The sequence below is a fragment of the Mastigoproctus giganteus genome, chromosome 9, assembly GCF_048544385.1.
Source record: "Mastigoproctus giganteus isolate SK-2022 chromosome 9, ASM4854438v1, whole genome shotgun sequence".
NCBI lineage: Eukaryota > Metazoa > Arthropoda > Arachnida > Uropygi > Thelyphonidae > Mastigoproctus > Mastigoproctus giganteus.
In genome coordinates this window covers 47,752,184-47,769,240 of record NC_143583.1, presented here as the reverse complement: position 1 = coordinate 47,769,240, position 17,057 = coordinate 47,752,184, and the positions used below count along the sequence as shown (strand labels likewise).

The following is a 17,057-nucleotide window of genomic DNA, read 5'->3' as shown; positions in this document are numbered from 1 at the left end:
TGGTTGCACATCATGTGAGCCAACATAATGCCATATTGATCGTTGTTGACAAAAATTTGTTTGAGAAATGCGGGGGGGGGGGGGAACAAAAAAAGAAGAGCTCAACGGGTAGGTTTAAAATATAATTGTAAAATATTTTTAAAATTAAAAATGGCAGCACCAGGCAGGAAAATGTGAGTAATTTTCGTGTCCCCCCCCCTCTATTTCCATCACTGATGTAGCAAAGATTTTTAAAAATCACATCAGCTATGCGTTATTCGATGCTTATCAAGGGAAAACTATTCCGACTGAAATCTACTATTTACTTTTTTGTGTTAAAATTAAAAAAACAATTTTTTTTTTTTGCACTTTGATATCGCGCTTCTTTGTACTAAGTAACTCTCCTTTTGGGGACAAAAAGGTTGCTAAATTGTTAGTTAATAATTCTATAAAGGTCATTTATAAATTTTGTGACGAGAAGTATTTTTTAACAATTTTCAAAGCTGAAATTGTCCCAACAAGGAGGTACTCAGAGAGCCAGTGTTGAGGTGGCAGTGGTGGGGAGGCACCTGCGCAGAGTCTTGCAAGGCCCTCACCTGCCAGTCACTTCTCCCTCAAGACTTCAATTGCTTCTCCAAGAAGAAGTTGGAGTTGCTTCTCCCACCCTTGTCATTCACAAAAATTGGAAAGACTCAAATAGACAATGTTTTCGTTAGTTCCTCAGTTTTAGGCCAAGCCGGGGTACTAGAAACTTTTTTCAGACCATAAAGCTCTCTATCTGAGATACTACACTAACGACCATTTGTGACTACAGACCCTTCATCCTGAGTGCCTGGCACTCAGTAGCTGATCGATTTATTTAGTGTTGGCAATGACATAGACTTCCAAACAGAGTTTTGTTGTTTACTCTATGGGTTGAAAAGATGAAGCCATGTCTCATCAGACATTATCACCTTGTGCAAAACCTCACCAACTTCAGTAACCATCCACTGCAGCTCTTGAAAAACCTCCTTGTGAATTTTCAAGGAGGTTTTTCTTTTTGACTTTGTCAAAAAGTAAATTCCTTGTGAATTAACTTTTGCTCAAGTGTGAGTAGCCTTGGAACCCAGAGTGAAAAAAACACATCATACATAAATGGTCATGGAGAATACCATTCAATAGCTTCCATTGATATTCTTAACATCTGACAGTTGCCTTCCTGTTATAAGACAATCTTCTCTCACAATTTCTGTGGTGACGGCAGTGGTTGAAGCTCCAGCACCGCCAATTTTTGTGCTTGAACCATGTCCATCTTTAAACATTCTAAACCACCTGCCAGATGTGCCACACAGAAGCACAGATTCACCATAAGCCTCTTTTGGCATGGTGATCTCAAATTTTGTTTTCTGACAAAATCTGAGAGCAGCATACTGTTCCTCGTATGTCACATCCATTACTATGTAGGTGAAACTGAATAGGCATAAACTTGACCGACTGACAAGATCAAACCATGTGCATGAGTCAAATGTACAGTTGCTATGTGATTCAGTTTGGTTCAGTCTTAAATTCTAAAGCTCAGCTATAAATAGCAAGCAGTACGGTTGTTCATGAAAAATTATGATCATTCTTTATTAAATAGCCCTCGTATTATGTTTAACTTCAGATATTTCTTCTCTCTCTCTCATCATATATATTTTTTAATCAAATTATAATGAAATAAATTATAATGAGAAACAATGCTATACACTTTTCTTATTTTCATAACATGAAAAGTAATTTAAAATTAGTTTATAACTTTTAATTTGTTTAATAAAAAGAAAAACTACCATAATACCTTGGAGTGTGTGCATGGCATACCAAAAATTTTACATTTGACTTGAATTTTATTATAAAATAGCTCCTTCCAATAAAATTTTAACACTGAGAAGTTCCTTTATTATAATTTAAATTAAAAATATCATATATTGAGGAACATGATTAAATTTTAATTCAGTAATAGCTACTTAAAATTACCTCAATGTCATCGATGTTTACTTTCTTATATTCACGCTTCATTTCTGTCACACCTAGTTTCATTGCATCCATCTGAAACAAAATTTGGCAAGCATTTTAGTTTCAAAAATATCTAATTATTTTTAAATCTGGACTTTAAAGTGAAATTAAATTTCATTTGACATGTTCTTCACTGATTAAAACAATTATGTATTATTTACTTTTAACGTAAAATATCATGTTCATAAACTGCAGGTGGCACTCCTTTCTTTTCTTTTTTTTTTTTTTTTTTTTAACAATTTCAAAATGTAAGTGATCACAATAGGTAATTTTCAGATTTATAAATTTATAAACATAGCCATATTGAAGTGTATCTCTATTTTTTTTTCCTAATTAACAACTCTAAATTATATTCAGTCTTGATAGTTTAAAATTATAAAAGAAAAAAAATACTTGATTATCATTTTAATACTTGAAATAATTTATATAATACATCTACATGAATGTGTTTTTTTCTTTATCAACAAATATTATACACATTATAATATAGTTAGGAAAGGATGTTACTTGGTTGTTTTCTATTACGATTATTACTATATTTAATACCACTCTTATACCACATGATATTAATATAGTTTATTGAGCAATTCGCCTAAACTACTATATATTAAGGTGATGTTTCAGGTATCTTACTGATACCCACCATCACAGACCATGCTGTTAGGGGAATAAATATAGAAAGGGTTACAAATTTGAATATATTACAAACATAATTACCAATATTACAATTGAGTAAATCTTAGGTAAATACAAAGAGATTAAATTCTTACCTGCTAACAGACTCCTCTTGCCGATGTACCTAGAAACCTGATATGCATACAGTCAAGGGGGTGCTGCCAGCAGATAATTTATAGGTGAGGGATTGATTGCAATAGCCAACAGAATTGTGCCAGATTTTCTATCCTGGATCCAGAGTTTTTGTGAAGTGAAAGCCTGAAGCGACATTTGCTCTCATACTCTGAACATCAGGGTTAGTGTGCAGACTGGGTCTGGTGGTCTGGAAGGGGTTGTATGTGGACTACTCCTCGAGACTCTGGCCTATTTTTTTCCTGGGTTTTCCTTTCTTCTATTTTCTTATCAAAAAGATGAAAAATTTCAGGTTGAACTCGACTCCCTGTTTTCTATTGATTGCTGAGGCTCCAAACATTTTTATGCAAAAGGCTTCTTTGAATTTCCTTCTGTTGTACTGCCTATCTGTAGAAAGGATTCTGGTGTTGTTGAGATCCCAAGTGTCACCACACTGGAAAGCATGGAGGACTGTGTCAGAATTTTGAACTCTTCCATATTGTACATCTGTTTTGTGCTCTTTGATTCTGCATTACAGACATTTGTATGATTCTCCTATGTATCTAGCCCCACACCTACAGTCTATTTTATATATAGGACCTCTAGGATTGTTGGGCTGTTGTTTTATGATCTGCTTGATGGAGGCTGAACTTTTGCAAAAAGGCAAAGATACCAAATTTCCTGTCTTCTTTTGCTATTTTAGTGCTGACAGATGGTATGTACGGTATACATCCCTGCTGGGTTGGGGTTGTGTGATGGTCTTGGAGGTGTCTTTTATGGCTTTGTTGATAAGGTGGTGAGGAAATCCATTCTTCATGGCCTGTTATTGTTTTTAGTTCCTGTTGTAGATTATCTTCTGGAGCAGGTATGTCAATCTATATTCTGAAGCAGGTATGTCGATCATATTACAGCTATCTGGAACCATGGTACAGAAAACCTACATAAATTCTTTGAGGCTCTCAACAACCACCAAAAAATCAAATTCAAAATGGAAATAGAAAACAAAGGCAAACTTCCTTTCCTGGACATCCTGTTCACAAGAAAACCCTCAGAGATACATATGGAAGTTTACAGGAAGCCCACTGATACAGAAATCATATTAAGCTACAAATCCTGCCATCCATTCTCAACAAAAATCGGCATTTTATAGTCCTTCACCCTAAGAGCTTACAGAATTTGTAAAGACAATCCACATTGGAAAGTTCTTGTTTATTAGCATTTAGCATTAGTTGAGGCATAATGCAAGAAAGCAAGCTTATAAAGCATCAGCCAAAAAAAAAAAACACCTTCCCATTTCACCCATCCTGTCACTCCAAATGTTTTTGTAGTTCAGCCTTAAATTTATTTAAGCTATAAACTTCAACAACAGATGGAAGTCTTTTCCAGCAAATCAACTACCCGCTGGCTAAAGGCATACTTCCGCACATCTATTCTACAATTGTCTTTCCTCAATTTGAATCTATGCCACCTCAGGTTCTTAATCTCAGCAAGTGGAAGCATCCCATCAGCATTAATCCTGCTCACGCGATTCAAGACCTTGAACATCTCAATCAAATCACCTCGCAGGTGCCAAGTCTCCAGATGCTGCAACTGACAGAATTTAAGCCTCTCCTGGCAAGAGAACCCCTTTGTTCCTCTCAACAATCTAGTTGCATTTCTCTGTACTCATTCTAGCAACTCTACATCCTTCCTAAAATGAGACTTCCAGACCTGTATGCATACTCAAGGTGTGGCCTGACCATTGCCTTATACAAAGGTATAATCATCTCGTCTCTGCTACAAAAATTCCCATATATCATTGACAAAAATACTCCATGACCTGCTCTGGCAGCACGTCTGCACTACTCAGAGAACTTCAAATCTGACTGCATAATTACCCCCAGGTCTTTTTCATTCTCCACCTCCCTGAGTGTAGTACCACACAGTTGGTATGTTTCTCTTGGATTACTGCTACACATATGCAGTATTTTGCATTTGTCAACATTAAACTTACTGGTCAGACAAAACTTCCCCTTAACAAACCCATGCTGTGTCTGAACTATTACTGCAGTCTTGTCTAGGTGATCCTGCATCATTTCTTTAACCAGTGACTCCATTATTTTCCCAGGAACAGAAGTTAAACTAACAGGCCTATAATTATTTGCATCACTCTTTGAACCCCCTTTGTGAATTGTGAATACATTTGCACATCTCCAGTCCATGGGGCCCTCCCCTGAATTTAAGGATGCTCTCATAATTATGGCCAAGGGTTTGCTTACTTCTCTCGCCTTATTTATGTTTAACTTCAACAATTTCCCCTCCACTTTGCTCTCTGTTATTACAAAACCATTAATTTCCTGTTAGAGTTTAGTAAATTTCTGTCCTCTCCTTCCTTACAGAATTTCTTGTGTGTCAATGTAGACACAAAATACTCATTCAGTTTGTCAGCTATCTGAGCAGGATCATCAACAGTTGCACCACCAACATGAAGGGGACCAATCTGATTTACCCCTTCCTTCTAGAGTTTACATAAGTAAAGAAGTCTTTGTTTTCCTTTGGATCCTTTGCCAAGGATTTCTCGTAATCAGCCTTCACTTGCCTAATTAGATTTGATTACAGACTAGCTTATATCTGCCGTAGGCTTCTGTCACCTGCTAATTTATATGCATCCCACACATTTTCTTCTCTGCCACAAGCCTCATTAGTTCCTCTGACATCCATTTAAGCCTAAATCTTGAACAGTATTTCTTAGTCGGTATGAAAAGCCTAGTAGCTTCCAGGATTAATTCCCTGAAGGTCTCCCATTTAGAATTCACTGTTTTTAACATCAGTTGATCCCACTGCATAGAATTCAAAAACTGCCAGAGACCACTTTACGAAAACAAAAACCCTTCCTTTTACCCTTGATGGTAGTTACATCTTTAAGTAAATCCCACATTAGTAGACTGTGATCACTGTCACCTAGTTGTTCCTTTATCTGCAAATTTCTAGCAGTAGGAAAGCATGGAGTAGCCCTGCATTCTTCCCAATGTGGTGACTCTTGTGATTTCAACAACACTAGAATCATTTCTACATATAAGCAATACAACAGAAGGAAATTCAAAGAAGCCTTTTACATAAAAATGTTCAGATTCTCAGTAATCAATAGAAAACAGAGAGTCGAGTTCAACCTGCAACATTTTCATCTTTTTGATAAGAAAATAGAAGAAATATTTAAAAGGAGTCTGTAAAATCTGGCACTTTAATATCCAGCACAATTTACAATTCAGAAATATTAAGAAAGTAATCTGACACTTGAAACAATGATCACATTTTTTAAGAATCCATGCAAAAAGGAGTAACATTTCTTTCCTTATAAGATTCTTCCAGCACACTGTCCTTTAATCTGTTTTTGCATATATAATTTAAACTTCACAAATAATACAATGACCTTCATTCTCACAGCAGAAAAAAAACTTGCCTTTGCAATCAGTTGATCGGTATTGCACTAATTTCAAACAGGTGGCCTCTCCAAAAATTCTCCAATATAGCTATATCTGTATACTGAAAGTAGTGCCATACTCATTACAAAAGCAAGTCTGCTCAGTTGTGTACAGAAGTATACAATTTACAACTGTATACAGAAGTTAAAATCCTACTGGCCGTAAACCTAGAGTTCACCAGAGTTTGGTTTCATCAGTTATGTGGAATGTTGATTAATTGAAACAGTGTAGAGGGCACTATAAACAAAGTCTCACATGGTAAATATGGCCAAGGAATGAATACAGAAACACAAAAAACAATTGCTCGAAGGAAAAAAAATGGAAGTTTTAAACAATGTGACAAAAAATTCATTTTATTCTTCTGCATTTTTGTGCCAATGCAACTAAGAAATTGAGGCAGTGGTGTATTCTGCCTGTCAGTTGCATGTATATCATGATAAGTTTGCCTGTTTCTAAAGGAGAAACCATTCAGCTACTGCCCAAAGCTGGCTAACTTATCCATGTTGTGAAAAAAAACAATAACTTTCTCTCACTCTAATGGGATGCAAACCCAGGATTTTTTCTAAATGATGTGCAAAGGCAGAATAGGCATAACTATTTTGGTAGTGATGAGGATAATTCAGTAACACATTCAATCTATTTTCCACATTCTTGAGTGATTGTAATCAAATTTAGAGCTTTCCTTTTTTTTTTCTCCCCACTCGAGGGATTTTGTTTAAAATGCTTGAAACAAAGAAAACATAAAATCAAATAATAGTTTGATTATTTGATTTTATGTTTTATATCTTTTCTTTTGATACAGACCCAGTCCATATCTGGGTCTGTATCAAAAGAAACCCTGTATTTTCACAATTTCAGGTCATTTGCTCTTACTACACTTCTTAACACAATGCAGCGATGTGTAACTGGTGCATCCAAGTTCTCCTTCCAATTAAAAGGTAATAAATAATTTAAAACTGGGCACTCCTTGATTTATTTTATTTTGACAGTATAGTGGATATATGAAGTATATCAAAAAAAATATAATTTTTTTTATAAATTAACATTAAACCAGGAAAAACAAAATTCACCCCAACAGGTAGTAGATATTTTCATAAGCACAAATGCACACACAGACATCCTGTGGAATATCTGAAGCATACATGGCAAAAATATATTTAAAAAATTTTTAAAATAAAAGTTTATGAATAAAACTTTAAGAATAAAAATTTTAAAATAAAAGTCTTATGATAAATGTTTCAATATACAATTTGATTTGAAATTATTTTAGAAATTTACAAAATTTTTAAAAAATCTAAAGAATTTTAGAGCCAGATTTACTTCTGCTACTTATAAAATAATTAAAACTATTTTACCACACAAAACACAGAAACACAAGTTATTAATTAAAGAGTTATTTTTTCACTCCTCTAGTTCCTCATTGATTTATAGAAGGGATTACTGATTCTCAAAGTCACATATGGTCAATCAAATAATTACTAATACCAGTAATTCAGACTAATTGCACTGCTTATTACAGCACATGTAGATCTTAACAGAAAGGGGATAGGGTGGTATTATTCGATTTCTCATATATTGAATAAGGCAGAGTTATATACTAATTCCCAGTAATCTAATACTTCCCAGAAAATTCTGGAAGGAATTAGGGTTGTAGTGTTTTTTTTTTTTTCATGGAAATAAAGGATAAATAAGACTCACTCAGATATGCTAAGCAATAACAAAGGATAGCCAACCTTTTCCTGCAGAGTGTCACATGTGTTGGAAGTGTGTTGCATGCTACCTAGGGTTATATATCATATATATCCATAAGCTACCCAAATTAAACCCCTCATTACTGATCTGCATAACCCAAGATCTCTGCTAACTACATAAATGACTTACTGTATACATTTGCACAACTATATTAAAATAAATTTAAGCAATTTTATTTATAAAATAAATTTACTATAGGTTAATGAATAAATGTTTGTATTTACTGAATCAATATTATGAGCTCATTAACACCTTACATTCCTTAAAATGCTAAAAACCAGTACACATGAAGTGTGAGTTTTCACCACATTGAAATTTGGAATTTTATATTTTTGATAAAAGGGAAAATTTAAAAACTGTATATTAATTTCTGATTTGCACAGTTCTCCACCCACGTTAGTAGGTTAGCCATAGGACTGGCTACACTTCCAATATACAATCTGATCAAAAAGAGAGTATAAAAAAAAAAAAAAAAAAAAAAAAACACTATGTGCAAATGTTCAGGCCATAAGATGCAGGGGAATTGTAGGTGACATTTTCCAGGGGGAAAAATGCATTTTTCGTCTGGTAAATATGGTAATTATCAAATGATCTAAGTATCCAGTTGGAAATATTTCAGTTTAAAGGACTCAAGCATGGTTAATGCGTACATCTTGATATTCATTTTTATTCACACCTTGTCCTGATCTTTTTCCATGGAAGATAAGAAATTAAGACTTAATAAATATCAATTAATATATGAATGGTTATAAAGTTTATAAAGAAATGCGAGTGCATTTGGTGCAGTGGAAAGACTAAGCTATGTAATGAAACATCATGGCAACTTAGGGAAAATGGGAAACTTCAGTTAAATGTAAAAACTGTTTGTCATACCATAATAAATGATAAAAGCAAAAGATTTGCTAGCAGAAACTTCCATGTGTGTTATTTCTCCATGCTTGAAGTCCTTTACATTTAAATTAAAGTTATATTAAAACAGCTTACTGTAGTCTTTGTGTCCTTCAATGTCTGTGTTGCAAAGTTTGCCTGTTCCATGTTGAAAGACTGTTGCATTAAATTTTCCCGCTGTGTCTCATACCTAAACAGAAAATATCAATACTTAAGAAAAACAAACAAAGCATATACAGGTTTAATTAATTTCTAATTAAGATAACTCAAAAAAATAAATAGAAATAATAAAGGTTTTTTCCGATGGTGTTCACGTTCTAGTTACAAGCACCAAGATTTTAAATCTTCCTTTTTAGTGTATACAATCAATACATTTTAACATCTTATAGTTTAGGACAGAGGCCATCAACAATTTTTCTTAAGGAATGCCATTATTATTCACTATAACTATAAAAATCTTCACACATACCATTTAGACAAATGTATCTAAAATATATGGCAAATTCAAAAAGTATCACTGTATGCATGCTATTGAAATTTTTTTACTGTAGACCAGGCACTCCTGGGAATACATTCATGCTACCAGGTGCCATGTTGAAAGATTGTATAATGTCCAGAAACTCACTCTGGAATGAGTTTCTGGGCAATATATAAACCACCTAAAATTAGTTTTTGAAAAATTTGGAAGTCTATATAAATTCTTTTAAATATTATAAATATTTAAAAGTTTTTAATATTTATAATAAAATTTTAAATTTTAATATTTAAAATGTTTCTTTTTGTTTAATCTCTCCTCTATAAAGCATTCACTACCTCCTTGTTTTGGTGGTCTTCTAACAGTGGTATCTGAGCCCATTAAAATAGATTTAACATACTGATTTAGCTCACTGAAATCTAATTTTCCTTCTATTGCCTCTGATAAATACGATTTTAAATGTCGGTGATTAGAGACCTCTTCTGGCAAAACTATAAGGGAATTAACCATTTCTTCACGTAGCTTGTCTTTTATGCTGGTATCTAATGTTTCAAAAATCTCCTTCTCGATCAGCATTTCCACCGATGGACGTGGAGTTGGTAAGTAAGCTGAAGAACTAGGAGGGGGATAAGACAAGATCCTTAGTGGCTCTGGAGGTGGATGCGTCACTTGAGGATCCTCCCCAGGGACCAGTCCTGAGCCGGTATCCATCACAGAGTCCCGACTCATTCTAGGCCCTGGAGAGTCAACCCCGGTGGCACTGACGCTGTGCACTTGCCCCGGCCCTTTCGGGTGGGGTCGCACAGCTGACCAAGGTTGTATCATCTTACTAGGGGTAGAATCAGAAAGAGGAAGGGAAATAGGACTACTTACTGTACGAGACTGCTGCAGGCTTAGTACTTGTGCAGTGTACGCTGGATTCTTGCATCTTCCTTTGATTGCCTCTACTGTCCTATGAGGGAACTTAGCCTGTAGGAGTTGATTGATATTCCTTCTCCCCACCGGACCAAGCTCAACCTCAGCGGCAGCAAGCATGGCAATCTCTTCCTCATGGGACTAGCTTTCTTCTTATGGGACACCTCAAGGCTTTGCCTACACTACCCCAGTTTGCAATGCAGAAGTTCTCTGATAACAGATGGTTGTCAAACAAACTGGAACACTAGGAATTCACTGAAGCACATGTTGCTACTCAAGGAGACCACTTTAAACACTTGCTCTGATGCAGACAAAGTTTTCACTGGTCACTTATAGTGTGCATTAATTACTTAGTAAAAAATATTTAACTTGACTTAACTTTGCTCAACGAAAACAATCTAAATCTTGGAAGGGAAAGGTTTATAGATGTATGTCCACATGAATATTTTTCATCCTGTGCACAAAGGAACATGTTCTCAAAGTTTAGCAAGATCATACAGAAACACCCTACATATGCTCCACAGATCCCATACACTGAAAACACATATATAAATAAGATGAAATATGTGAACTTGTAATGGAAACAGACCTGGATATTCCTAAGAAACGTGCAGGTGGGGACAAAACTGAACTCGTCAATAATTTGAACAGTCCAGTTTGTCCGCCACCATTACATTTCTTCAATTAATTTCTATCTTGGGAGCACTACAGATATCTCCAGTGAGCACTACAGTTATCTCCAGAGGCCAGCCAACCTTTACCCTTCGAGGCCATAGCTTATGTTCACATTAAAGAGGACAATTACCTGTGTTAACGTTAACTGCTAATAAATTGTCAACTTTTCTATTATTATTTTTTTCCATACAGTCCATATATTTTCACACCAAGACAGATCCTGGATCAGCTTCAAGCCTCGAAGGACCTATGTAAACATCCATTTTATAACATTTTGTTTTTCCAAATTTGCTTCTGTGGTACAATGCAATCCTTTGCTGCTGAGTGGTGCATGACATTTATCACACAGTACAATGCCCCTAGGCCTAATACCATATTACAGGACTCCAGAGTTAAGAATGAGCTTACTACTCAATCCCTATTAAAACCCTGAACAGTCCTCATAAAATGTTTGGGTAGTGTGAAGATCCTAAGTTAGATGGAAGCTGATAATAAGTTAGATGTTTAGGAGAGCTGAGTAATGTGGCCAATCATTTTTTAAAATTCAAATATGACAAGAAGACATTGACATTTGATCAGTTCGTGTCTGCATACCATTCTGATGCAATATAATTAACCAGTTAAAATATTAAGAGCTTTTGCCAAATTTTTTTATTACCTTGATACCTGCATCTGGCATGATTCAGTGACATGAACTGAACTGTTGGTATGGTGTTGCTTAACATAGGTAAGTACCAAGGTAACTGAGAAAAGGCACTGGTATATGTCTGCAAATTGCATGTATGTCGGATGGGGGCAGAATTGAGGAAAATCTCCATCCACAACTCGGACCAGCTAACTACAGCTCAAGTGAAAACATGTTCCAAGTGATAAATAAAAATATTCTTCATATCTGTGATGAGAATCAAACTTCCGAAACATTTCAAAATAATGCTGCTGTGACCAAACAATTTTTTAACGGGACTATTTTTCTCTTTTTGTACATGCAAGAAAAAACTGAAGCCTTCTTACAGAGTTCTTGACTGTCCACTTTTCCATTACCTCAAAACAATCATTTGACAAAAAAAAAAAGGAGACAATATGTTATAGTTCAAAAGTTATAAAAAAAATTATATGAATATGTGTATGTCTATCACACTCTATAGACTTTAAAGTGAACTATTACCATTTTGTACTTACATTCTTTTTTGCTTCAATACTCTCATGGCCTTTTGTTTTACCATATTCTGTAAAATAAAAATTACAATTATACCCAGAAATTCCAACACAAACAAACTTTCTTCCTTCTGTGTCTAATTTCTCTTATACACACCATCATAATGGTAGACTAATAATATTATTTGAGAGTATCCTTCCCTATATAAAAGACGGCAAGCTACTGGTATAATATTAATAACCCTTTGTGGTCCAATGTCATGCTGGGCACAACATCGTAAAATTCCAGTTCCGCTCCAATGTTGTGCTCATCAGCATTTCCAATTACAGAATTTGTTTTTCAGCTGTACTGGTGCAATTACTATACTACCATCTATTTACAATTCATATAAACAATCTGAAAAACTATTTTATGTTTATATTCAATTGTTAACTATGGGCAGTGTGGGTTTTTTGTTTTTTGTCATGAAGTCTGAATGTCTCAACTGGCACAAATGTCAGCATTTCCGATTATGAAATTTGTTTTCCCGGAGTACTGCCATTTATTTATACTTCAATCTAAAAAAACTAAACTGATGTTTGTATTCAATAGTTTATGGCAAATATATATATTTTTTTTTTTTAATGTCCTTCTCAAGTCCAATATGTTGCTGTTGGCATTTCCAATTATAAAATCTGCTTTCCCCGCTGTACTACCGTCCAATTATACTTCATATAAATGATCTGAAAACTAAGTGAATGTTTACTGATGTTTATATTCAATTATTAATTACAGATGTCATTGTTTTTTTTAGTGTAGAGGTCACAAAGTATGTGTAACTTATACTGTTTAAAGTATTTAGACATACCATCAAGATCTAGTAAAGACCTTTCTGATGGTGAAATTGAGAAATTTTTAGAACTTTCTGAAGAAACTGAGGGGGAGAAAAGGATCCTCTTACAAATAAAATAGTTTTCAACTGTTCCATATAGTGTGACTTGGGTTTAAGCTTCACTAAATGAGTTAAAGGAGATTGAGTTATCGACATGGGACTAAATGAAAAAATTGATAAAGAAATAATGGTCTGAAAAATGGACAGACAGAATTAAATTTTTCAAGAATATATTTGGTAGAAAGAGATTTCTACAGATATTTGGATACGTTGCATCTCTGCCCACCACAAAAGGAGAAACAACTCAAAGTAGGGGCTCTAAAATTAAAAACATTGTCAATTATCCAGATAGAAGGTTTTGTGAATATTTGCTTCCAGGAAGAAGAAATATTATTAGAGCTTTTAAACTATTTGTCTTGCTGTTTTGTATATTAGCTCATGTAAATCCAAAAATAAATAATTTTTGAACATCACATTTTAACTAGTCATTTGTTTGACAGAGCTGGAATGCATGGAGAAAACAGTGAAAATAATGCTGGACCACAAAGGGTTAATCTAGTAAGCTTGGTGGATTATTTAAACATGATATTTATGCATAATTTTAAAATTCAAGAAAAATTATTTTAAACCCAGTTCATATTTTGCGATGATGAAAATGTCAGCTATATTTTCAAAAATAAACTCATGACAATACACTAAAATGATACACCAAAAAAAATGAAAAAACACCATATTGAAAGACAACCTACTGCCATACTCGCTTGTACAATATATGTCATCCTATTTAATGATATCACAGATATGCTCAACCCTAATGTTCATTATCAAAGTACAAATACTGCTTCCTTAAATGATACAAGAAACAGCACAACTTATATAATCAAGGACTTGTGGGGGGGTGGAGATACATAAATCACAATTTCAGATCCTCTGTACCAAATGAAGTGATGTTAGTTTCTGAGATAAGATTACAAAAAGAAACCACCAGATATCCTTGATTCAGATAGATAAAGATTTGACGATGCAAACTAATTGGCATACCTATGGAAATATACCCAACAGATGATGCTTATACACTTCACAGGCCTTTACAACAAAGATAATGTCACTATATCAAAATCACTAAAAGGAATATGAGAAAACCAAAGGATAACATTCCTTCTTCACTAGCCTCACCATGTCCCCCAAACTAAACCCACTGAATTTTATCTAATATGAGGTCAAAAGATTATCATGTATAACAATAATTATAATGGACACTACAGAATGTAGTTAAGTTTGTGCAGTTGTCTGTACCAAAGGGTACTTGCTACTACCAAGGTCTTAATGCCATAGCACATTTTTGTTAGATTTTGAATTATGCAAATGAAAACCAAAGGCATCAAAAAAAAAAAAAAAAAAAAAAAAAAAGAGTTTAATTAAATCACAAATATATTTTTTAAATAATTATCCCAATTTATTTAAAAATCAAACAAATAAATACTTTTAAGTTGTTTATACCTCCAATCCTATCATTCTAGGCTTCCTTCTCCTCATTCTCTTTGCACTCACACTATGGTTGCTGGTTATTTGATTTTTTACAGTGTATCAGCAGTTTAGGCCATAATGCATCAAGTGAGATCTTGAGTTGCCTCCTTACTATCGAACACTACAAAAAATCAACAACCACTGAAAGGTAATATACTTTTCATATTCTTTTAGTATGTTGAAAGGAACTCTCAAGAATTTTATTCCTAAACAATTCATTTTCACTTGTGAAGAATGATCAAAACGTTTAAGAAGTGATTTTTTTTAATCTTGAAATTGCATCTTTAGGGAGAACTTACAAGACAGTCTTGATTCAAATTTCCTTACTTTTTGGTAGCCTGTAGTGATGTGCTTGATTTGGCTGATTAGGAGAGTTTTGACTCACAGGACTTCAATTATTCTAGTTATAATGCATCAATCTATATGGTCTTTATTGGATTCACATGCCAAGTGTGTATGTATAAGTGTGTATTCACATGCCAATTTGCATATGCTGTGTTGGATTTTAAAAGTCAAAATAACACTCATGAGGGATGCTATACTCTCTCTCTCTCTCTCTCTCTCTCTCTCTCTCCCCACCTGAATTCAGCTAAATACAGCTCCAAGTGAAGATACTTTTAATAATTACTCCAGTTTCCAACAATATATGAACCCCAGAATTCTCCAAATGAATTGTGATCAAGAAATTGGTAGAAATCATATAACAGGATGCTGAATTTTGTGTAATATTTTCCCAAAACAAATTATTTAAACTTTGCTTATACTTGACAACAAATTTTAAGCTATTAATTTTTTTCTCCAAAAATATGTTACATCTCATAAATTTTAATGAACTGAATCCAAATTGAAGTCAGATATCGTCTAGCACCTACAGGTTCAGAGGAATGCAAATTATTCTTACTAAAATTTTTAAAGAAATTTTAATAAGTATCACAATTAACAACATAAAAATATAGTCTCTTTTTTTGTTTATTTTTTCTTTTGTAATGAACAGGAGTCTCACTAATCAATGTCCAACAACAGTCTGCCAAACATCTTCCATGTTTCTTCATGGTAGCAAAATCTTGTTCAAAACATTCACTGTGTTCATCATTAAAACCTTCAAGGTTATCTGGAAAAATGTCTATATGAGAATGGCAGAAGTGTATTTTAGATACAGTGTAACCAAGATTTTGGTAGGTTTTTAATAACTGGTTTCACTAATACATGGAAACTTTCGCTTTAAACATCGGAAGCCATTCTCCATTCTTTGGCAAAATTTTTCATTAGATCTAACTTTATGTGAAGTGGTGGTAAAAATATATTGTTTTTCAACTAGTTGCTCATAGATAATTTTTATTTCCATATAGAAGTTTCAAAGAGGCTAAAACTTAATTTCATAATGAATGGTTTGGCTTGACTGTCCCACTTGCACAAAAAAGCAGGGATAAGGCTTTTTTCCCTGCAGGGTTTTTTTCCTGCAGGATTTTTTCCAGCAGGGATAAGGAGGTGATTATTCCCTTGTATAAGGCAATGGTCAGGCCAAACCTAGAGTACTGTATACAGGTCTGGAGGCCTCATTTCAAGAAGGATGTAGAGCTGCTGGAACGAGTACAGAGTAGGGCAACAAGATTAGTGAATGGAACAAAGGGGTGTTCTTACGAAGAAAGGCTTAAGTTTTGCAAATTACAGTGTCTGGAGACTAGGCACCAGCGAGGTGATCTGATAGAGGTGTATAAAGCCTTGAATGGTTTGAGCATGCTCAATGCTGATGGGATTCTTCCTCTAGCTCAGAATAATCACCTGAGAGGGTATAAATTCAAATTGAGGAAAGACAGATGTAGGATAGATGTGCGGAAATTTGCCTTTAGCCAGCGGGTGGTTGGTTGGTGGAACAGACTTCCATCCCTTGTAGTGGAGGTTGATAGCCTAAATAAGTTTAAGGCTCAGCTGGACAGGTATTTTGAACGAACAGAGGGGTGAAGTGGGTTTTTTTTTTTTTGGCTGATGCTGCATAAGCTTGCTTTCTTGCATCAAATGCCTCTACTAATGCTAAAAAGCAGCTATTTTGTACAGTGCCAAACTGCAGACCTGAAAGTATCACAATAACCCTGAAATCTCTGCAGTTGTGCCACTGAATTTACTGTACTAAATGTCCCTTAAATTCTATGAAAAATTCTGTGTTCTTATGGAATACTTCATTCAGACATCATGATCAATTAGTACAGATATGTATGTTTCTGCTGTGGAAGAGCACAGCTTTTAGATTTAATTTCAAGGAGTTCAAGAAAAGGCTCCATTCTTCTGGTTCATGTTTCCTTCCAAAAGCATAAAGCAGTCCATCAACATCATTACTGTAACAATGTAAATCTTCCATAGTAGAAAAATATAAAGAAAGCTTTTGGTCACATGCATAACACAAATATAGTATCTTTCTGCAGTAAATTCTATTCCTTCCAAAAAAGCTCTGTGCCTTAGATGATTTAAATCATGCACAAGGTCATTTAATGCACTCTAAATTATAAGGTGAGGTTTGTTAGGGCATTTTGCATTCTGCTTCAA

At 34.3% G+C, this 17,057-nt stretch overlaps 1 protein-coding gene across 1 annotated transcript in view; it reads right to left on the bottom strand.

The window, feature by feature from the left end:
- The window catches only part of Vps60 (vacuolar protein sorting 60), a 64,289-nt gene that overhangs the window by 26,443 nt on the left and 20,789 nt on the right, over nucleotides 1-17,057 (bottom strand). Inside the window, exons 3-5 of the mRNA XM_090381848.1 lie at nucleotides 12,142-12,188; nucleotides 8,994-9,087; nucleotides 1,972-2,043 (exon numbers count right to left, since the gene is read on the bottom strand). Coding sequence (XP_090237974.1) covers nucleotides 1,972-2,043; nucleotides 8,994-9,087; nucleotides 12,142-12,188 — 213 coding nt within the window. The remainder of the gene's footprint in view (nucleotides 1-1,971; nucleotides 2,044-8,993; nucleotides 9,088-12,141; nucleotides 12,189-17,057) is intronic.